Raw genomic sequence first — 24,685 nt, forward strand, 5'->3', positions numbered from 1 at the left:
GGCTCATAGGATTGTTCTTTTCAATGACATTCTTCCTCTCCCTCCCAAGCCAAACTGTATTATGGATAAAGGAGAGCAGGAAGGAAGTGGCAGGCTTTTCCCTTTCTGCTTCCAGCATACATGGAAAGCCTCTACAGGCTGCCTCAGAGGATATACAATGCACATTGTGAAGAATTTTTCATTCTACTTATTCAAATTTAATATTAGGGTACATTACTGTTAACATATACATTTTTCATAGTCAAGAATTCACATGCTGGCTTCATTTTTCACGGAGATCTGCCTCTGGGTTGTGATGAAAGTCACAATAAGCATAAGCTATTTTCCTGCAACATGTATAAGAAGAGTGGAAGGCTATACAGAGAATGGAATGAGGAAGTGGTGTGCAAATAACCATGTATTTGCCAGCAGGTAAACTGTATATGGCGCTCAAGTGTCTATATGATTGTTCCAGCATAAATTCAAATTATGTGCTTTCAAGCAGAAACTTTTAATCTTCTCTATATATAGACTTTAATTTTATTTAATTTATTTATTTTTATATGTGTATGAGTGTTTTGCCTGCATGTATGTAAGTGCACCACCAATATTATGCAATGCCCATGGAGTCCAGAAGAGGGCATTGGATCCCAAGAAACTGGAACTTTGGGTAGTTGTTACCCTGTGGGTGCTGGGAATCAATCCCTGGTCCCAGTTAGTGCTCTTAACCACTGAGCAATATCTACAGTCCCTCTCTATATAGATTTCTGCCTCAAGACAAAAAAAAAAGAGTCCAATATAATCAGGGAAAAAACAAAATTAGAGTACAACATCCATATTTCTGATTGAAGACTATTTGAATTTTTGACAAAACTCATATTTTTAGGATATATAGTTTGTATCATTCAACTTTCAATCTCTGTTAAAAGTGCCTGAGATCAACAACTTTATAAATAGGAAAGATGTATTTTGGTTCATGATTTCAGAGGTGTCAATCAAGCATCACTTGGCCCTGTTGCTTTCAGGCCTGAGGCAAGGGCACAGTGGGAGCACAGAGAGAGGAGCTGTTCACCTCACGGTGACCAAGAAGCAAAGAAAGAGAAAGGAAGGAACCAGTCTCCATATCCCTGTCAAGGTCAAGTAACTTCTCTCTACCAGGTTCTACTTCCTAAAAGTTTCACAATCTCCCAGTGACTCCACAGGCTGGTAATCAAGACTTTGGCACTTCAGTTGGGGGCACATTTAAGATTTAATCATAACAGTCAAATACTTTAAAGGTATATGAGAAATATATCCTTTAGTACTTGTTTAGGAAAAGAAGCTCAACTTTCTGATGCTAGACTTGTTTGCAATTGATTAGGAATTTCTTTTTGGCCTGAGAGATCATCATGTCCTGGAAAAAGGAATCCACAAACTACTTTTTCTAGATTACTTATAATGTTGGCTACTAGCAGCATGAAACAGGGAAATCCAGTTGATTAAGGAATACTTCTAAGAGCCCTGGGTGGCGAGAATATAGCCTAGAATACACTGTAAAACAATTTAAGAACAATTTGAGCACAATTCTCTCAGAAGTCTGTTGAGAATGTTGTCTCTTTTAAAAAGTAAGCAAAGATTATAAGTATTTTTTTAGAATGCAAAGCTCTGTCCCAGCAGACTTACAAACTGCATCATGGAGGGGCAGGTGGCAATGTGTTTCCCTCCACCAAAAGGATTCTCTCCAGCTACAGGGGGACTATACTTCATCTCTGAAAGCCTGCAATATGAGGACTTGATATTTTTTGTACAGAATTGTCTATGTTCATGCCTAAGGCTCAACTGTCACTGTTCTGTGGGAAGCACCTTTCTCCTCTAGATACCTTCTTTCAAAACATTTATAATAACATCATGATTATAATATCATGATTGCAATTTCTCGCTTACTCAAATAACTTTCTGAATAGCTTTATGTGAGTGTTTTGATGATCTAAATTCATTTTCAGAACCCCAAAGGGATCTCTTTTGTAAAAAGTCATACCACTATCTCATAAATCCATGAATTTTTCCTTAAAAGGAAAAATTTTGGTTCCTAATTATTCTGCTTTGGTAAATAGGAATCCTCACTGACTTGAAGGGTTTAAGAACCAATAATACATAGATAATGATTAATGATAAAAATTATTTTACAAGAAAAGAGAAATAGGAGAGGGAGAAGGTTTAGTCTCTGGCCTGTTACTGTGAATATGTAATCTTGTAGATGATGTATATTTGAGCACACCAGATCTCTCTAAAATAAGAGAAGTCAAATGAAAGTGGAAAATGACTACTTCTGGATCGTGGGAAGTTTTCTTGAAGCCTAATATGCTTCCACGGGGTTTTAAAAGAGTAACATATTATTCCAATATTCTTAAATTAAATTATCTTTTAAGTATTTACATTTATGCACATACATGTAGAATTTTGCATATGCATACACATATGTATATGTACATATGTACACATGCATGGTGACAATATTATATTTTATATAATCCCTGTGCCTTTGCAAAACATAATGGTTAATAAATTGTACCACCATGTCCTTTTGTGTTCCAGAGAACACCTTACCACAAAGAACCCTCTGCCTCATAGAACTAGCTCAAATTTCTAGAAGTCCCCTTGATTACTTTTGATAAAGCTACATGTAGACCCTCCAAATTCCTTTATGCCTTTTAGAAGTGACTGGCAGAACTGTCTGCACTAATCTAGAGAAAACACCTGCTATGTTGACTTGGCCAACTCCAGCTAAGTTTCTCATCTCCTCTGAAGCCCTTAAACTTTGATCCTTCCCTAAATGTCACCTTTTGCAATGCATTCATTGCAATAAACCCTCCTTCAAATGAAGTCTTTTTTTTGTCTAAATCTGGATTTGTTTTGCATGACCATGTGTATATGTGTACTTCTCTGTGTGTGTGCATGTGTGTGGGTACATGGGCACACATGTGTTACCTATGTTATGTATATCATGTGCATTCAGAGAAGTGAACTCATTTTGCATTCTTTTTTTCTCCACTGAGTAATAAGGTCAGAGGAGGAGCTAATATCTATAAAACTTATAATAAAAATGAAATGGTTTTGTTTTTCATGTTCTTTCTATTTGGATCATTGTAGGAAATAGAGGAAGAAAGTTACATACAACTTACCTTAACTGAAATTCACCTCAGTCTGGTGTAGTTGTAAAAAATAGATTTTCTATAAACAAAGCTTAACTGTGAGAAAAGGGAGAATTTTGATAACCTCACAAGCTGGAGCCAAGTCCTCTGGTCTAGGATATATCTATTCATTAGGATCCTGCCACTTCTGAATTATTCAGAGTCATTATAAAATGCAGCTTTCATTTGGAAAATAAAGTATACCTCTGAGATACTAAATTTAGTTCTATTGGAGATAAAGTAAAGTGGTGTGAGCCTCCATAATCATGTCAACAGCCTGGCTTTTATCTCTGCTAAACTCCTGGGCAGCACAGCTGGGATGCAGCCACCCAAGGAAGAAATCCAGACACCATGAAACCAGCCTACTTATTGCTAAGCAGCTTTAATATTCTATCTTATCTGAACTGGCCTATATTGTTGAACAAAAGCTGTTTAAAACAATTTTTTAAACTTGTGACTTTTTATCATTATAAAGATATTAGCGGAACAGAAGGTAGCAGGAATACTAATACACCCCCCAACTTTCACCAGCAAAGCTCCCCAGTACAACAAGGTGAGTGGCACACAGAAGGCCACAACTGGCTAAGTTTTAGAGAATAAAAGACTTCAGAGTATGTGTCCCTGGAATGGACTCCTATATTAAACCCATCCACCCATGACTCAGGGACCACTGTGGGAGAGGGGTGGAAAGATTGCCAGGGTTGGTGAATGAACATAAGGAAACAGGGACTTCCTGTCACTGGAAACTTGTTCCTATAAACTTGCAGCAATGCTGACGGCATGCACAAGACCCTTGCCAACTCAATGAGACAAAAACCCAGCATGGAGCATGGGAAATGGGCAGCAGGCCACAACCTTAGCCAAGGAACTATTGGCAAATGATTACTCTGGGGTGAGGGAGAGTAGATCTTCTTTAAGGGAGTGACCTAGATAGGCTGACTAGATTCCAGTGGATGAACTTGCACCGAGGGACATCTGGATAGAAATGTTTGAATGGATAGGACTTAACATATGTGACAGAATACCTGAAATGGGGGGGGGGGGCAGCGAGGGGGAAAGGGCCTAAATTTGATTAAGATGTTTATATGAAATGCATTAAAACTCAATAAAACATTAAAAATGAAAAAATACAATAGCCATTTTAAAAAAATAAATTTTCCCTCTTTCTAACACTAACACTATGTTTTGGAGTTTCTCTCTTTTTTGTTGTTTACCTTATCAGCTTTAAATTGCATCAATCTCTCAAAAACAAACTTTATAATATACTCTTTTGCAACCATAAGCTGACAATGAATTTTATGATTCACATTACCAGAAACTGTTTCTATATATCGCTCTTTAGAGGGTATGTGAGCAGATTTTCTATAATAACAAATTAGCTATGAGACTAAAGGGTGGTGATTAAATGATCAAGCAGAAATCTTGGGACTCCTCAGATCATACTGAGTTGTTCTAACATGTCTTCGCTTTGATTTGCTTTCTTTCCACCGTTATTTTCAGATTCTCTTGGCCACTGCTGTCCAGTATCAAGACACACGCAGGGTTGTAGAATCCATAAAAGGCTAGAGATTCTCACTCTGAGTTCTGCCAGAACTTCTTCATGGAAGAATTCCTGGGCTCTCCAATAAGGTCAAATCTTATTGTAAATCCTCTGTTTTCTCCTTCTGGTTTTTGTTTTATTTTAATTTTGGATTTTGTAGCCCAGACTGGCCTGGAATTGACCATGCAGCCACAGCTGGCCTCCTGCCTGGGCCTCCCAAGTGTTAGGATTGTAGGTGTGTACCACCACATCCACTTCTGTTACATATTCAAACAGTGCCATGCAATCCTCTTGTAAGGTTCTCATAACAGCGACAAAGTCAATGCTCACTGTGTGCCTAATAAGTAACTGACAGGACACTGTCAGCTCCATGGAACCAAAGGGCGATTTATCCCAGGCACAAGCCTAGCTTCCAGCAGGGACTTATAAATATACTCACTGAATAGATGAATTTGGTTTAACAGAAAATAAAATAATTTTAAGTTATCGTTTGCTATCTTGAGATCTGGTGGCACATATCTATAATAATAATAACACTTGGGAGACACTCTAGTTTATCAGTTCAGGGTCTGTCTGGACTATATAACAAATTCACCTCAAAAAAAATTTTAAAAATGGTTTTTAAATTCATGGACTAGAAGCCCCTTTTATATTTTGCCCTATCTTGTCTATAAATGTTGAAGAAGAAATAAATCAATTTCTTGAAATAAGGGAGTGAGTTTTATTTTACATCAATAAGCCAAACAGTTATAGAGTTTTAAACTAGTGTGCAGGAATACTTTTTAAAACACCTAGTCTCAGGATCTCAAACTTAGATATGCTATTTAAATGTATACTCCACTTCCTTAATAATTCTTTCTTTCTTATATAAAGGCAAAAGTACTGGCACATGAGACTCAAGGTGTTTCTTTTCGAGAAATCATCCACCCATTCATTCTCTGTCTCCTGCTACCCATCTTCTTCCTGGTGATCTGAGACATGCTTCATGAGGCAGCCGGCTAAGATCACAGGTGGTCTAGGTTGAGTGAGACTAAACCAGCTGCCACTAGAATCAGGCCATCTGCTTAAGCTTCAGGTTGTTTGAACCTCCCAGCTGTGTGCACTAAACATTTCTAGCATGACAGACACCACGCCTACCAAAATTGAAGCATTAATCTTCAAACAGTTAAAAGGCAAAAAATTTAAGTAAACATAGCCTAGAAAAGATACATATCACAATACAGCATTCCTTCCAGCTCTTAGACACACAACTTCATGAAATATGAAAGTGTTTAGGTTGGTAGGTAAATTTTTGAGCCACAGATACACAGCTAGCTGGTTAGATAGACGAACAGACAATCAGGGATTGACCTGCAGTAGTCATTCAACACACTCTGTTTGGAACAACTTGTCTTTTACTATAGACCACTTAACCTATGGAGGGAGCTTAATGTGTTTTTAATCTACAGTTCCAAGCTAGAAGAACTTCCACACAATGCAAAGTGAATTCAATTATCAGAACTTTTACAGTGGTGTCTGAGTATTCTCATGCAAGACAGCCTTGCAGAATGCACACATAAAAAACATCATGTTGTCTGCAAAACTTCCCAAAAGAATGGTAAAAGTGTAGACCATGTCAACATGTTCCCATTTAGAAATAGCAATCTAGAAGAGAGACTAATGGGGGAATCACAATGGAAGACCATGAACAACAGATTCTGACTCATATTAAGGCCTTACACTGCTGTGGGCTAAAGTAAAAATAGTGGTTGAAGCCAAACATAAAAGAAAGAATCTATAATTGCAATTTACACTATTGCTGAAAGCAGTGATAAAAGGTTCAATGTGTTTAAGAAAGAAAATGCTGTCAGACCCCAGAAAAAGACTAAAAATGGCATTGCATCTCATCATGAAATTTGGAAATGTATAAGGGCTTTAGCAAACATAAAATATTATTTTTAATTAAGATAAACTAGCTCCAAAGAAGACAAGGGAATTTCAAAAGATTATATTGCATATACTTAATTGCAGATTTCTAGATCATAGCCCAACATAATATATTATTCAACTTCTTATATGTCTAAATTCTTAGATAATCCCTAAGATAAAGCAGAAGGGAATTTTTGGTCCAAGGATCTATTTTGCATGTATCATTAGAAAATGTTTTCTTTAGATGTAGCATAATTCAAGGTTTTATTTAAGCCCCTCGAAGGTTCACCTGTCAAAGTCATCACTTAAAGGAATGTCAACCGTAATCCCAAGGAGGCTCCTTTCTTCTCAAGAGCCTGCTCAGGGATGCCTGGGGAACTTACTCATCTCTCATCTCTAAATCAGCTCAGGTTTGCTGGCTAAAGAAAAAGATCCCGGGATTCTGCTCTAAGACCTTGGGTAATAAAGGACAACTTAGGTCTCTGAACAGCAGAACCGTGACTGTGGAGGAGAGAGCCTGATGAGGGAAAGCTTGTGCCTGAAGCACAGATCTGAAGCTCCCTCTGCCTCCTCAAGAAATTGCGGCTTGCAGGGTTGGAACAATGACTCAACAGGTAAAGCACTTACTCAGACATGAAGACCTGAGTTTGAATCCTCAGAACCCAGGTGAAGCTGACAGCAGCACGTGGTCCTGCAGTGAAATGGGAGGTAGAGAAAGGAGAATTCCTGCAAGCTTGCAGGTCAGCTCCCTGGTCTACTCAGCAGAAAACAGCAAAAGAGACCCTCTCTCAAACAAGTTGAAAGGCAATAGCCAAGGTTGTCCTCTGACTTCCACATATTCACCATGGTACCTGTGCATGCCCATATTCACACACATACATGTACATGCATCATTCACACACACACAAGTTGTGGCTGGCTTTGTATGGTGGTTCATAACTATAATCCTAGCTACTGTGTTGAATGAGGCAGGAGGATCTCAAATCTGAGGTCATTTGGATAACGCAGACTCAAAATTCACAAAGAGCTGGGGTTTACCTAGAATGTTCAAGGCCTGGGTTCAATTCCCAACAACACAAAAAGAAGTCTTTATTTTATTAATTATAAAAGAACTTGAAGCTGGAAACATCTGGACTAAAAGTCAAGGACTAGCAACACCGTCCAAGAGACAGAGGAGGAGGCTGACTGGGTTCTCGGGGCCCTGAGATCTGGACTTTGCTTTGATACTTTTGTTGTTTGCTTGCATGATTTCAATGCTATCTTTCCAAGAGCTCAACTGGACACATTCCTTCAGGGGTGATAACACCCAAGGAAGGAAATTCGCACTAACAAAGGTTGGTAGACCAATAAAAGAAGAAAGCTAACTGCTCCATTTACAAAGAGAAATGCGACTGCCAGCCTGTTGGGACTAGTTTTGTCACTTGGTCCGCCCCCTCCTATTTACAGTAGAAAAGTATACTTGGAAAACCAGGGTAAGATTCCTTGGTAAACACAGTGTAAGAGTAAGAACAGTTGACAGGGTCTAAAGCTGCTCTCTTGATTTACCTTTCTTCTCTGTAGAGGCGCTGCCAAGGAAAATGGGATCCTCCCTTGACACATGGAGAGAAGCCAGTTAATACAAACTTTATGGTTATGATGCCACTCTAACAATATAGCATAGTAGGCTGACAGCATGGGCTCTGCCTTTACATCCTAGCTCCATCACATGCTACTTATATTCTAATGGGAAGAGTACTTAACCTTTTGAGCCTCAGCTCCCCTAGCTGCTAAATAAGCACAATAACAGTAACTTTATGGGACTGTTCTTAAAATAGTGAAGACACAGTGAGAAAATCTCACTTCTCTTCACTGTAAGAACTCAATACCCAGTATTAATGCACATCATACTTCATACAGGCCAAACACCACTTTAAGTATAGTAATTTATTTAATCTTTAGTCTATGAGAAGATAGTTGAAAAACCCATCTCTGGTATATTAAATTTACCATTATCTACCTCCCTTTCCTGAGGAGGTTGACATTTGCCTGTTGGACCAGTTAAATATGAGTAAAAGGACATACAGACATACAACAATACTGGGAAGAAAAAAATATATGTGTGTGTTTGTGTGTGTTTTCTGTCTTCCATCTTCCTACATGAGAGATAGAGTCTTACACACATGCATGCGCACACACACACACACACACACACACATATATATATATATATATGGAGAGAGAAAGGGAGAGAGACAGAGACAGAGACACACTGGGATTAAAAAGCATGTGTTGAGATGGAGTGCCCATTAGCTAACCTGGACTACTGAGTGACCCTTATTGACCTATGGCATACATGCATATGAACAAAGAAAGCCATTGTTTTAAGACAATAAGATTTTTCAGATTTTTATTAGCATAACACAACCAAGGGCATCCATATTGTTTCAGAAGCATAAGAAACAAAAGGAAATTTTCCCAAGGATACATACAGTTAGTGTCTGGCTGCAGTCTGGACGTTTTAAAAAAGTATGTATCCCTATTTTATGTATATAAGTGTTATGCTTGAGTGTATGTATGTGCACCATGTGTCTATTAGAACCTGCGAAGGATTGCCCCGAACTAGAGTTACATAACATTGTGAGCTGCCATGTGGGTGCTGAGAACCAAACCCAGGTCCTCTGCAAGAGCACCTGCTCTTAGACACTGAGCCATCTCTCCAGTTCCCATCCTGAACTCTTATGCATTCTGCTTTTATGTTTCCCAGCAGTTGATAGTAGTATCAATATTTAGAACAGTTTATTACTAATGCATTGTTGTCACACCAACAAACCTCGCAAAACTAAATGGGCTCATGTCAGAAGTTTACAACAAATCAAACAAAAATAACAACAGAAATCTTGTTTCTGTAAGGGAAAGCCTCACCTGGAAAAATAACAAAAAGTGACATCAAAAATTCAACACCATCCAGTTTTGTGCATTTAAACTCATATCTTTTTCTAATATTTTATTTATTATTTTTATTTTATGTGTATGCATGTAGTTGCCTGCATGTAGGTAAGTGCACCAGTGTCGTGCAATGCCTGCAGAGGACAGAAGAGACTGTCTGATCCCCTGGAACTGGAGTTACAGACAGTTGTTAGTTGCCATGTGGGTGCTGGGATTCAAACCCAGGTCTTCTGCAGGAAGTCAGTGTTCTTATCTGCTGAGCCATCTCTCCAGCCCCCTAAACTTAGATCTTTTATGTTTATCACCTATATTAGTTACTTTTCTGCTTCTTTGGTAAAACACAGTGACCAAGGGAACTTACAAAAGAGTTTATTTGAGCTTATGGTTCCAGAGAAATCAGAGTCCATCGTGGTGGAGAGGCATGGTGACCAGAACAGAAAGAGGAGTACTCACATCATCTAGCAGGCACAGAAAGCAGAGTGACTGTAAATCTTGGCCAGGCTTAAGAACTCTCTAGGTTGGTCCCCAGTAACATGCTTCCCCCAGCATGGCCACACTTTCTCAGACCTCCGAAAACAGCACCACCAACTGAGGATAAAATGTACAAATACTCGGAGCCCACAGGGGACATTTCCATTTAAATCACCACATCACCCTATTTAAGTTCTTATAAAATCATGGACAAAGGCATTATTACCATATTCAGAGACACTGCATAATTTGACTGAAATCTTACCACAATCCAACAGTCTATACACAGACCCTGTGTTCATCGCTGGACAAGGTTCCCTGGAAACATGGATGGAACTTTACAGGAGGCAGCACAGAGTACATCAGAATCACAGGTATGAGTTTTTTAAAAAAATCTCAATTTGGGGGGACTGAAGAGCTGGATGGCAGTTAAGGGTACTGGCTGCTCTTGCAGAGTGCCTGGGTTTGATTCTGAGCACCCATGTGGTAGCTAACAACCACCCCAACTCCAGATCCAGGAGGTCCGACACACTTTTTTGACCTCCATGGGTACTGCATGCATGGGTGCACTTACATACATGTAGGCAAAACACTCATACACATAAAATAAAAATAAATTTTAATTTAAAAAATCTCAATTCAGCCATTTACTAGCTGTTTGACTCCAAACAAGAAGCTTAAACCTCCCTCAGACTCAATTTCATCTGTGAAATGAGGAAAGTCTATTAGGGTCAACATTTGATGCTGCCGGACCACAGACAGTTGGTGGAGGAACAAGGAGGAAATGTGTATAAAGTACCTGGCTAGGAGCACTGGTCGCATGTTAAATGCTGAATAACTACGTGAGAGTAACAGTCAGCAGTTGTCTATCTCCCTTTGCAGCCTAGTCCTCAAGGCCCAGGTAGTGTTCTTGATACTCATATTCCTAAGCACCTTTCCTGGTGACTGGCATTTAACAAGCCCAAATAAATATCTGCTGAGGAGAAAGTGCTTCTATTAGGTTCAGGTTGCCATGGTATACCATGGGTCCAATTTGTTAAACTTTGGGTCACAATTCTATGTGAGGCTACAAAACTGAATGCAGGGGTTGCAAAAAGAAAAATGGCAACAATGGCATTTCTCTGAATGGACCCAAACAAAAATTAATTCAAACTCAAACCCACGATGACTCCAAGGTGCTCCTGGCAGCACTTGCCCTTGTGCGCCTGCTTCACAGCAGCCGTGGTTTGGAACACAGAGCAGCACGCTTTGTACTGTGAATGCTGTCGTGCCAGGCAGCACCAACACTGACTGTGATGCCTCAGCAGTCAACTGCATCTTATGAATCGGGTGTTTTCACTGTTCTAAGCAAAATTTTCTGTTCTTCTAGAGGCATAACAGTTTAATTACAGAAAACAAATTTAAAAATTGGAGACTCAACTTTTCCACTACGCTTCTCCAGCATGTAAATAGAAAATCAGTGTATTTTTGAATTATGTTGTTAGAACATTTTATTTCTAAACTGCTGAGTAACCAACCACTTTCTGATTGGATTTAAGGTCCACTCCACAAGATAAAACTTATACCTGGCACTGTCATTCTGGCCAAGAACCTGCAGCTAGACAGGTCATAGGCCCTAAGGGAGAACCCACGACTGGTATCCTACTAAAAGGACATAGTATTAAACTGACCCCTAACGACTTAATGTTATACCTATAGATTAAGTGCCTCTCAGTCCACGTCAGAGAAGCTTCTTTTGGAAGTAGATGGTGATTAACACAGAGACCCACAATTGCTCAAAGTGCAGAAAATAAGAGACTGTGAAATGTTCAGCCATAATGGGTTCTCTATATCAACACTCTCCTCCTCAGGGTCAGGGGTCATTGTGGAAGAAGGGACAGGAAGATTTTAAGAAACAGAGGCAGTGAATGATTACAAGGAAGCAATGTTTTCTGGGTACAACAGGGTGGCTTTTGTGACAGCATACACAAGACCTTTACAAGTTCAAGCTAGACAAAATTCCAGCGTGAAGAGGAGAGGTGAGTATGAAGTCCCACCCGAGCTGTGGAGCTACTGGCAACTGATGGATGCTGGGAGAAGGAAAGACAGGATTTTTAAGGATGTGACTGACCCCTGGTAGACCATGCTTTAGTAGACAGCCATACACCCACGAGTATACAGGCACGACAAATTGGACTTCATGGGTTTAAATGTAAAAGAAAAAAAGAAAAGGACATAAAGTTGGGAGGGTAGAGATGGGAGTATGGATCTGGGAGGAGGTCGGGGAGGGGAGTGACTATGATCAAAACACATGGCATAAAATTATCAAAGAAATAATAAAAATCAGAGAAAGACTGCTATTTAAATTGCTAACTTGAGCTTGATTTTTAAAAATTATAAAACAAACCAGGTGTGAAGGTATAGGCCTTTAATCTCAGCACTCAGGAGCCAGAGGCAAGCAGATCTCTGTGAGATTGAGGCTAGCCTGGTCTACATGGCAATTTCCAGGCCAGCTGGAGCTATACAGGAGAGCCTGTCTCAAAAATAAAAGTAAATAAATATTAAATTAAAAATCATAAAATATTATGGCTTGAGATTAGGACAGTTTTCAGCAGTTTCTGAAATGACCCCAAACACGCTCATGTCCTTTTTTCATGTATTATATTTGTTATTTTCAGCATTGATTTTAAAATAAAAATATCAGTTTTGAAAAGTGCTGAAGACAGTCTATGTCCTTCAGTATCAATGATGCAGTCAAGATTTAATTCTTTATGAAAAAGCAAACAAGCACATCCATCTCAATAGTATGCAAATTGGCTTTCATCATCAATAATATGTTTACCAAAGAATTGTTTCAAAGTAATCTTTTTGTGATTTATTATCAGTAAACTATTTGTATATCTATTTTATATACCTATATAGCTAGGGTTATGAAAATTTTTCTCAGTGGAAAAGAAGTCACAAGTGTAAAAGTTTTAATAAGTCCTGTTCTAGTGTTATAATAAGCTTTTCTTTCGATGCTCCAGCCCAAGCTCTCCCCTGCCCCTTAAGCAAAGCCTATCTTACCCCCACAGAGTCAGGCTGCTAACTTATGAGGCCCAAACCTATAAGTTTTCACTTTCTATGTACTGCCAATGCCTACCATAGACCCACACAGTAGGAGCCTAATAGACATACATGGACTGAATTTATAAGAGTCACATGTGGCACATTTTATGGGTCACCTCACACTTTAACAGAAATGTGCGGCAGCTCTGCTGAGCAGGTTAAAGACATGGGCTCTGGGTTCAAACCCCAGCTTCACCATTAAGTAGCTGTGTAACCTTGGGTAATATATGTGTCTAAGCCCTCAATGCCTCTGTTTCCTCACCTGTAAAATGAGACCAACAATAGTATGGGGTTTTGTATTCATTATTAACTCCTAAAAATCTCATTAATTGGTACCCAACATAATAGGGATTCTCTAAATATAAGCAATTACAAATTTTTGTTTATGATTTTTTTTCTTCCACCACAATGTTCCGAGTAAACATGGCATCTTTATTTCAAATTCCTAAAATTAACTTGCAGCAGAAAGTAAATTGCAATCTCAAGAAACTGACTTCCATAACTATTTGCAAAAAGAAATGTATTTATAGTGACTGTTCTAAAATAAAAACCCCAAATGGTCCCAGATATTCTACAGTGTGAGACTGTTCCAAATCATTTAGACATTCTATAGTATGAGTGTTCCAAATCACTTAGATATTCTGCAGTACATGGCTGTTCCAAATCACTAATGTTGGAACCTTCCCAGAAGCAAATGATAACAGCCATATTGATTGAACAGAACTGTTTGAATAAACACACACACACACACACACACACACACACACACACACGGAGGAGGGGCAGCAATGAAATTAGGTCTCACTCACGTGCTGTTTTCTGCCCATCACACACACCTTTTTGCCCCATTAAGATAAAAACCAAGTCCTTCCCAGGATTCAGTAGAGCAGAATTGGTGATCAGGCCATTCATTGCTTAAAAATTCAAATCACTCTATTTATCCCATGATGTTTCTCTCCTGGAAGGAGGCGGAAAGAAACATGGCAAAGGAGCAGCTGGGGAATTTATGTACCTTTAATACTGTAATGTTCCAAGCAAAGCTCTCAGTTGCCTTGTTGAGTTTTCTTCCCTTCAAGCCTTCCTTTGGCCCCAGATTATGAAGTTCTTCATGGAACTCCATCCCTTTGAAAAGAATGCACATGGGAAATTTTAGTACACATTTCAGAAAAATACACAATTGTATCATGAAAATAGTCTCAGTAAAATATAATTTTACAGCCAGCTGTGGCAGCACATGCCTCTAATCCCAGCACTCAGGAGGCAGAGGCAGGTAGATCTCTGTAAGATGGAAACCAGCCTGGTCTACATAGCAAGTTCAAGGCCAGTTGGTACTACAGGGAAACCCTGTCCCGAAAAGACCCCCAAAAGTGTGTATCTGTGTGTGTGTGTGTGTGTGTGTGTGTGTGTGTGTGTAATTTGATATTCCTATCCTTCATAATTTCTAACCTTTTAAACTGAATTCTCTTTTCCATTGAATTCATTTCACCAAATGGTGTCCATAAAAGGCACTAACAATAACCAATGCCAGCTAAATTTCATTTTAAACAGCCAGGAACAGAGACCTAGATAAAAGCTAGAGAAATTAAGAAGCAAATCCTCCCAATAGGTGTCATTTCCCTAAGTGTCCTCTTCCTGGTTTTCCTGGGGAATGTTGTGAGATGTAGTGATAACCTGATATGAGGATTCATAGCTCCTCCTTCTAAGAACCAGTCTTCTGGCTCAAAAGCAGGCCCTGGAGCCCACACAGGTGATAATAGTAATTAGAAGATATTGACTAAAAAGAAAAGGACTTTGAAAAATAGCATTCTTGGAAACACCCACATGCTTCAGATTTGGGAATGGCCTTTCTGTGTTTTAGCTCTACTGCTCACTCAAGCTTGAATGCCATAAATAACATCACTATCATCTGTGTCTGCAGCCTTTATCTTAGCACCTCGGGGATGAGAATCACATTCTCTTACGGACAGTTTGTTCCATCTTTGAAGGGCAAAAACTGACACTGAGCCAAAATCTCCTTTCCCAGAACTTCTACTCCTCAGTGCTAGCTGGACCCAGGCCAACAAGGTCTAATCTATCTCTTATCTACGGTGCAGCCTTCTCATAAGTCTGAAGAAAAATACTGGATTAAATCATCCTTGGATTCTCTCTTCCTTGCATTAGACATTCTAACACGTTTCTGCTTACTAATGACTCATCTTTGACAATGGCATTCAGGTAGAGTCACCGTACTGCTCAACTTCCTGGATTTGAGCAGTGTGGGCACCTGCATTCAGGACTGGACAGTGTATGCAAAGTTGGCCTCATGTAGCCCATGCTGGGTAGGGACCTGACACCTCTCTCCCTGTTCCAGTAACTGCATCTTTATGACTACTTAAAAACAACACTGACTTTGCAGGTGCTAATATTACAGACATAGCCCATCAGAAAGAACATAGAGCACACACTTACATTCTAGGTCACCCACTCACTAGTTGTATGATCTGAACAACCCTTGAAACTCACTGGGCTTCATTGTCCTGACTGGTGAAACACTGGGACCAAAAGTGTCCATTTAAAGGGGCTGTGGTGAAGATCAACTGGATCAATGCATATAAAGCCTGCAGAGTAGCTCTGGACTGCTGTAAACGTTGGACATTTTTATTCTTGTGTTTCCTGACACTTAAAATGGCTAAGACTCACAATCAGTGAGTAAGGAGCACAGATTTTAAAGCTAGTCTGTGTTCATAGGTCAGCTCTGTCGTGTGTTGACACCAAGACCTTGGATCATTCACTCAGCCTTTCAGATGACCTATCTATAAATCAATCAGATAAAATGCAGAATGTAGAACTGTCATGAGGATAAAGAAGGACAGTGAATGTGCTTGATACATCATATGCATATCGATAAAGCAAATGTCAGTGCTGTCATCTCCCCCTTCTTCATCTTTATTGCATGTGTGGATAGAGGAGGGCATGGATCCAAGAAATAAAGGCTCAGGGATATGGATGAAGAGAAGCATAGACACAGGTGGATACTAACACATATGTGACCTTTCCCATCCTTAAAAAAAGAACAAATCTAAAATGGGAACTAGCAAATAGGGCAAAAACATAGATGATAAATAGGACTGTGGCTCAAACCATAACTACAATGTGGGTTTTAAAGGGCCACATAAAACCACAGCTTCCCTGATAGCAGTGGAAGATTCTGAGGTTCCCAACCACAACAGTAGATTCAAACCCTCATCTCTCATTTCCAGACACCATCCCATGTACATAACGTAGCTATCCACTGCTTCATCACCTAGCTATCTCCTTCACTAAGACATAAGTGCAGCTTAAAGTACAAACAATGCATAAAATATTTTAACTTTAAGTGAAAGAACAGGAACTTTTTGAAGCTGTCAAGACTGGTTTCTAAACAAAGTAGAAAAATAATTACCTGCTTTCTGACACTGAACAATCTTTTCCTGGACTGTGTCTGCCATTTCTATGAGGATCCGGCTCTCTTGAATCATCTGTCACAAAACATCAAAAAGTAGTTGTTAGAAACCCTTAAACTGGCTCATTGGAAAGATAATATACAGAGAAGCTCTCAAAATACATCCAGGAACAAAGAGTCATGTCTTTAACTATGAGAGATGGGAGGGGAAGGGATAATCTCTATCCCAGCTTTCTTCCTAACACTGAGATGAGATTCATTTCTTATGATTGTCCCAGCTGTGTAAGATGCCAGGCACATAGTAGGTGCCCAATAATAATTGTTGGATAAATGAATACAAATTCTCTAAGTCCCAGGCCATATCCACAAATATCTCTGGACTCTACTGCTTTCCCACCAAGGTTACTACAACATCAAAGTGGGTATTGAAACAATAGTGATGAGTGAAAGAACACAGAACCCTCCAGGGATGAACTACAGCCACTGAACACACCAGTGAGGTTGGAAGCTTGGACATGGAAGGTTCAAAGTTGGGGAGTCCTGGTTCTATCCCTTGCAAGCCTATACTGGCAAGGATGAGGAGAAACTGACAGAGATTATAGGGAATAACACTGAATGTCTCTGTCCTCTACATTTCTGTAGAAAGAAAACTGTCCAAGATAATTAATATACTGAACAAAGTATAGACATAAAACAACTGTTCAGTGAATGATGAAAAGAAGAATCTGAATGTAAAGATGATGGATTAGAGGGTAGAGATGATACCATCAGAAAGATGGGGATTCAAACTGTTGGAAAATGCAAGAAATGACTGAAGAAAGACAGCCAATTGTTAAACTGGCAGTTCTTGAATTTCTAGCAGCTCTCCTCCTCTCCATAAATATTAGTTTACCCGGCTCAGTGATTTGAAGGGAAGTAAAGGGAATCCCAAGTAGACTTAATGTATTAAGGAAGTTTTCTCCTGTTCTCACAATAAAAAGATGCTGATGGATATCTTATAGTCTTGTATTATCACTTCTGAATCCAAGAATGATAATGTTTACAAACACATAATAGTAAAGGACAGGAGCCACAAATGTTTAGGGGTAAAGTCATATCATTCATCCATCTGACAAGTGTCGATTGAGCAGCTGTGATAGGCTTAGGGAGTACAATAGAGTGAGATCCAAACACTGATCTGTCTCTCTACCTTCATGGTGCTCATGATCCAGCAGGGAACTTTACTCGAATGAATGAATGGAATTCAATTCAATGACTCATATTCTCTGCTAGAATGAACACTGATTTAGATAACTAAATTAGCTATTTTACATGCTAAACTAGATACCTGTGACAGTTTAGACTGAGTAAAACTGTTGACCTACACTAATACCTTCAGTACCCATGACAGAGTGGTGCCAGTGTGGTGGTGCATGCCAGTAACCATAGCACTGGGAGGCAGCAGCAGGAGGACCACCACAAATTCAAAGCCAACCTGTTCTACCTAGAAATCTCTAGTTTAGTCAGAGCAACATAGTAAGTTTCAGGCAGCTAGGGATAAATAGCAAAAACAAAGAGGAGAGGAAGGAGGAAGAGGACTGGACAGGAAGAAGAAGTAGGGAGGACAAAGGGGCAGGAAGAAGGGGAGGAGCTTGTGAACAGTTTATCACTATGCAACCCTGACTTGCCTGAAACTTGCTTAATAGAACTCACAGAGATCCAATTGTCTTTGCCTCTCAAGTGCTGGAATTAAAGGCATGTGCCATCATGCCAAGCCAGTTAGTGTAACTTTTAAGTAAAAGAAACTTAACAGTGAAATTTCATATGAAACCAATCTGATTTAGTCTTTTTCAACATTTGTACATGCATCAGTTGAATTCTTAGTTTCGAAGTTGTCAGATATCCCAATGATTCAAGTCGTAAGTAAAATGTTTTCCTGGAATTTAGGAAAGAGAAATATACACAAAGGTTGGAGAGATTCTGTGCATTTAGTGTAACCAAAGTATATCACTGCTACAGTGTGGATCTAAATGTCCCCTGGAACCCCTGTGCTAAAGGCTGAGTCCCCAGAAAGCACCTAAGGGCAGGTGAGGGAAGCTCAACTGGCAAAGCAGCAAAGTGTGGTGGGAGATCTTCAGGTCACTGGACTTTGACCTTCAAAGGGACTGTGGGACCAAAGCACTTCTTTTTCCCATTTTTTTTCTTACTGGTCAAGAGGTCATTTGTCTCTGTCAAATGCTCCCATTATTGCCATCTGAGACTCCCACTAGAGACCTGAAAGCAATGTGTCTTCGTGATTGCTTATACACCAGAATCTCTAAAATCATAAGCCAAAATAGACCTTTTCTCTTTATAAGTTGCCCTTAGGCATTTGTTATAGTAATGGAAATGCAACTAACACATTTACTTGTTTAAAAAATATGGATGCTTTTCATTTATTTTTATTTTCTGCATATGAGTTCTTCACATACATGTACGTAGGTGCACCGTGTGCACACATGTATCACATACATGTATGTAGGTGTGCCATGTGCACACAATGCATGAGGAGACAAGAAGAGGGCATTGGATCCCCTGGAACTGGAGTTACAGACAGTTGTTAGCTGCTGCCATGTGGGGGTTAGGAGCCAAACCCAGGTCCTCTGCAAAAACAGTCAGTGCTCTCAACTGCTGAACCATCTCTTCAGTCCCCTCAAATATGGATTTGAAGACTAAAAGAATCTTAGATATCATAACCAACTCCTTTCTTTTTGCAGATAAAAAAAAACCAAGAAAGATTAAAAGTCCTGACAAATGAAATAGAACTAGTTAGTGATGAAGTTGGACTTAGAATCCTAGTTTCATGGCATAAAGCCTCTTTCCATTTTAGAATGTCACTTTTTCATTTTGCCTCTCTTCCTCATGCCCTCATGAGAGTGCACAGGCTTGCACACATAAGCACACGTGAGCACACCTGCCCTAGCCCATAGGTACAAACAAGGCCATATCTGCCCATTGCAACCATGTTCAAATCTATTCTTTGGGGAAAAAAAATCCTTTAAAAGATAACTAATAGTTTTGTTGATAGCATCATGACTGAACTTACATTCATTTGCCTTGTTTTACTCTCTAGCAAGAAGCCTCTATCTATTGATTTGTTGCTGGGTTTTTTGCAGTATTTTACTAAGTATCTTCTCATACTTGTTGTATTCCACTGCCTCTGTAACAAGCTGAGGAGTGTCCTCTTCACCAACTTTAATTCTTCTATCTAGATCATTGAAGCCCTTTCTTCCTGAATGTCTTGGGAACCCTTTCTTAAGGACCCCTTACCTTTTGTTTAGAATTTCTATGTCTCTCTTGTCTCATCATCTCTTAGCTTAAAATTGGCAAATAAAAATACTAATGGAGTATTCTATTAGGCTTTAGTTGACACATCTCTCCTTCCTAACGAAACCAACTAACACTCCTTGCCTTGACTCTATGCAGGACTCACTGTGACGATGGGGTTTAACCCTTGTATCCTCATCAGTTTTCCCCCAGCCAAATCTCTTTCTTTGTTTTCTCCAACTCAGCAGTTAACACATCTCATAATTCTTCCTTTTTGAGTTCCCTGACTCTGGTTCTTTGTTCCTCTCCTATCTCCATACATGTAGGAAGCTATCTGGTTTCAATTCTTTCTCCTCTTCATTAAACTTTCCTCTTGGTATATTTATCTATTCCTAGTGCTATCAAACATTCTGTACCCATTACTATGACATTTCAAAGCCAATCCTGGCCTTCCTCCTAAATTGCAATGACCCACAACTGCCATTTCCAAGGTAAGAAAGTTCATGTACTCTGGTACCTGTGGCAAGAAGTAGGGGTGCAAAACAGAGCTATTTGAGGTATGAGTAAAAACAAGGGTTTTTTGCACACTTATTTTATCTGTAAAAATGAAAAAGATTGATCCTGGTCACCTTGCTAAACAAAAGCCATGTGTTTCCAATTGGGTAGCCAATGCATCATGAGGGAAGAAAGGAATTTCATACTGGAAAATATCTGAAAAGATAGTGCCCCTCAATTATTTCTTCCAGAGTATCTCAACTTACATGTCTATAAAGTAGTAAGTAGTCCCATTTATATTACCTTATTCTAAACAGCATGAACTCCAATAAAGAAAATGAAGATAACAATGCAAGGCCCCCCAAAAATAGTGCCTTACACTACAGTCTCCTTTATTCCTTCTTCGGCCACAGTGTGAGCTGAAAAACAATGACCATCTAATCAGCTGCAGCATAGACAAGCAGACTGCCAGAACACAAAGATAAACTACTCTGGTTTCTACTTCTGATGTGTTTATTATGGATATACTAGTATCCTAGTATGCACAGATAGCATATGAATGGGTAGAGTCTCAAAATCTTTTTAGCGGAAAGCTAAGCATTATCTGTGCCGAGTACTCTTCTTGTCCTTCCCGATCCACTCTCAATCAGGTTCAGACTGGGGAGATTGATTACTGTGGGCAACAACATGCAGGCTCCCCATATTGCAACTTCTCCTGAGATCAGCCAAAGGAATCACCAAGGATTAAGGGTAGAAGGCAGGAGGCCCTGGGTTTACAGAGCTACCCCTACAAATCTTCCTCCTTACTGGACTATGGTTTGAGAACTTTCTCTCTGCAAGTCCACAGCTCCAGGCAGGGGCAGAGTAGAAACGACCGAGTTACAATTATGGCTGCCCCTTACTTCCTGATAATGGCTGCCTCTTACTTCCTTAGGCCTGGGTATCATCACAGCTTTTCACTGTTGCTGAACAATGGGTGCTCACCATCTACTGTTGGTTCCTCCAAGCTTGGCCCATGTTTTTAAAAGCAGTCCCTCTATTAAGTCTTTTAAATATCCTTTTTGAGGGTACTATTTGTTGAAAGTCTGATAAAATGCTTGATCCAAAATCCAACTATTTAGGCCTCCAGATACCTGTAACTGCAGGTCTTTCCAGCTTCCTACTTTGGCCAGAACCCCAGGCCCAAATCTCAACATCCTCTGTGCTATCTGCCACCAAGTCTTGCCATCCTCCTACTTCTCTCCCTTTGCTTCCTCCCTCACTGCAACACTCCCCGCTTAGGTCCTTACCCCACTCCTTGGATCACCTTTACCTCTCAAGTCCTAATTATCCATTCTGAGGAAGCCGAATACCACCTCTAAAATTTGTCTCTGCTCCATGTCAGCCTCTCCCCTTCTCTCGCCCTGCACACACCTACCAAAAATCAAAACCAAACCATAAAACAGTTCCAATCTTGAGATACTCTCAGAATTCCCTTTCCAGAGCTCAGAGGTAAACCTGAGTGCCTGCCCCACCACTGGCGGGTTCCAGTCCTAAATACCAAAGGCAGAGTGCCAGGTGAGTCCTAGGTTTGTCATTTTCTCCCTTGCTCACTGAATGAAGTACGATTATTTTCTGTTCTGGAGTTTAAGTCTCCGCATGTACAGGCCTGTTTGCTTCAACAGCCTTCTCTTGTGGTTTGATGACTATCCCTGGACCCAAATTACTTGAATGAGAAGTGCTTCCCTTTAGGTGAAGTGTTTACACTTCCTACTTATTTCTCCTGCATCCACTACCATCTGTTAGGGAAGTCTTCCTAAACCTGGTCAGAATTCAGGCATCAAAGCTCAAGTCAATGCCCTTTCCTCCACTAGTGTCCTGACTTCCTTTTCTCTCCCCTTTTCACCTCCAAATTTCCAGAATGCTCTTTTGGTTTTTTTCAGTCTTTTCAGTGATTTTCTTCTTTTCTATCTTAAATAATTTATTGTTTTCCTCCAGTACCTTCCTCATACTCCCTCAATAAATTGTAATTCTGGTAGAGATCCCACCCCAGCTAGAGCTCAAACTCAGGGTCTTGTGCATGCTAGGCAAGTGCTCTACCACTTAGGTACATCCTTAACCCTTAGTTTTTAGAGGCTGGATCTCATCACATATCTAGGGATGGCCTTAATCTTACTATATACCCAGGCTCACCTGGAACTTGTGAAGCTCTTAGCTCAGCCTCAAAAGTACCATAGTCAGGCACATGCTACCACACCCAGCACCAAAGTCCACTCTTAATTTTATCTTTGGAAAACATTTCAGATTAATCCATCCATTCATATAATCACCTTATGTTACATTTGGAACTGTATGCAGATCAGGCTTGATGTCATAGACATCCTCCTGCCTCCGTCTCCTGCTTGCTGGGGTTAAAGGTATGCACCACCCTCCTGGCTCATCTTTTTGAATGCTTATATTTCATTTGGCTCTAGATTTTTTTCAACTTTTTTGGAAGCAGGATCTCTCTGTAGCCCCAACTGGCCTGTAACTTGGAACTTGCTATGTACAATAGGCTGGCTTGAACTCACAGAGATCCACCTGCCTTTGCCTCCCAAGTATTGAGATTAAAGGTGTGCACCACCATGCCTGGCTGAGTTTTTCTTTTTTTTTCTACTCTGCATTTTTGAACAATATTTGTAAGATCTTAATTTTCTTTTAAACAGAATACTAAAGATGAGCAAAATGCTTTTAATGAGATTATCTCTATAGAAAATATAAAACAAATATCAGGAAGTAAAATAAATGCTAAAACTTTATTACTTCTTTGAGGAAAAATAGGACCAATATATAGAGGTAATCCTGTAATTCAAGTTATTTTCAAAAGCCCCCAAGCAAACAGAAATATCTGGTTTTCCTATTGCCTAGTAGGTAATTTTAAAAAGAGATACTCAAATGTGATTTAACCTTCAAAACAAAGAACTTTCTCTTTGAGATTCCTTGGAGGGACTTGAAGTTTTTTAGTAATAAAGATATAAAGGGACCAATTATATCTTGACATAACTTACAAGAAATATTCCCAAGACTTAAAATCATTGCTCAGTTGGACTTTTTTCATAAAAAGATTTGATTTTCTCTATGATAAGAGATCCCATTGTATTATGATGAACAATTGCATAGTATTTCTACAGTCGGTTTTCAATTATTAGTACTTATATATAAAACAAATAACATGGGTAGCTGAAATGTACCAGTAATTGCAAGCCATATTTAACTGAATAGTTTCAAATTCTCAAATCTTCCTTCCAATCTAGGTGGTTGAGGGGAAATGGCTGCTTTGAGTTTCTTCTTCTTCCTGTCTCTGATCCTGATATCAGTGAAATACGAAGTACCGAATCCCAGCAGAGAAGGGGGGACAATGTCCTCAGATAGCCTACTCAGCAGTCTTAGACACTAAGCGGGGATGGCCAGGCTGACTCAATCAATGGAATCTGGGAGTTGCCTGATTTGCATTATCTAATGTCTCTGTCTCCACTCCCAGTTGCCTGTTGCAGAAATACAGAGCTTTTATTTAGTTGTGTTGCATGGGTGTCTCTTATTGGGTCTTATTTGTCCAAGCTTTATTGGGATAGTAGACTTATCCAGATAAAGGTTGACATTACTTTATCCATTAGATGTGTCCTAAGCAGAACTGTATGAAGTTATCAGTTCAGAGCAAATTTATTTATGTGAAGCCAAAACTACCAACTAGGACAGAAATGCTTTTGTTCAGAGATGGATTAAATTGCCTTAATATACAGAAAAAAAAATGTTCGGTCTACTCTTATCATAAGCAATCAAACTAATTGCCTAGGATTATTGAAGAGCCAATATAACTACTTAAATGATACCGAAAAAATAATCAGGATTCAAAAAAAATATCAGGATTCAAAAACCCTTCATAAATACCAATTTTCTCCAGAATTACAACTGAACTCAGAGAACACATAGAACTTTCTATTGAGAAGTCACTTTAAGAACAGTTTATCACAGATGATCCTATTTTGTAGATCAAAAAACTGAGGTGAAACAGGCATGGTGGCACATGTCTTTAATCCCAGCACTTGGGAGGCAGAGACAAATGGATCTCTGTGAGACTGAGGCCAGCCTGGTCTACATGGTGAGTTTCAGGCCTGCTGGGGCTACAAGAAGACCCTGTCTCAAAAAGACATAAATAAATAAATAAGATGAAAGTTGACTTTTAAAGCCACAGAGTTAGAGAAATAATATAGACCAGAACCCAGGAACTCTTGAGGAGCAGACCTAAGCTTACAAGTTATTCTGTGACCATTATTAAAGGGTTGTGTTTATCTTGTCAGGACAAGTTGGAGATCAGTACTTAGTAGAATTCATCAAGAAAAGCATCATCCAAATGAAAGTTTGCCATGACTGCTTCTTCCTCCAAAC

General features: G+C 39.5%; 1 protein-coding gene across 1 annotated transcript in view; it reads right to left on the bottom strand.

Annotated features, from left to right (window-relative positions):
• Plcl1 (phospholipase C like 1 (inactive)) overlaps window positions 1-24,685 on the bottom strand; it is a 353,637-nt gene that overhangs the window by 24,935 nt on the left and 304,017 nt on the right. The window contains exons 4-5 of the mRNA XM_008833434.3: window positions 16,502-16,577; window positions 14,093-14,202 (exon numbers count right to left, since the gene is read on the bottom strand). Coding sequence (XP_008831656.1) covers window positions 14,093-14,202; window positions 16,502-16,577 — 186 coding nt within the window. The remainder of the gene's footprint in view (window positions 1-14,092; window positions 14,203-16,501; window positions 16,578-24,685) is intronic.

The sequence above is a fragment of the Nannospalax galili genome, unplaced genomic scaffold, assembly GCF_000622305.1.
Source record: "Nannospalax galili isolate Female #2095 unplaced genomic scaffold, S.galili_v1.0 scaffold610, whole genome shotgun sequence".
Lineage (NCBI taxonomy): Eukaryota > Metazoa > Chordata > Mammalia > Rodentia > Spalacidae > Nannospalax > Nannospalax galili.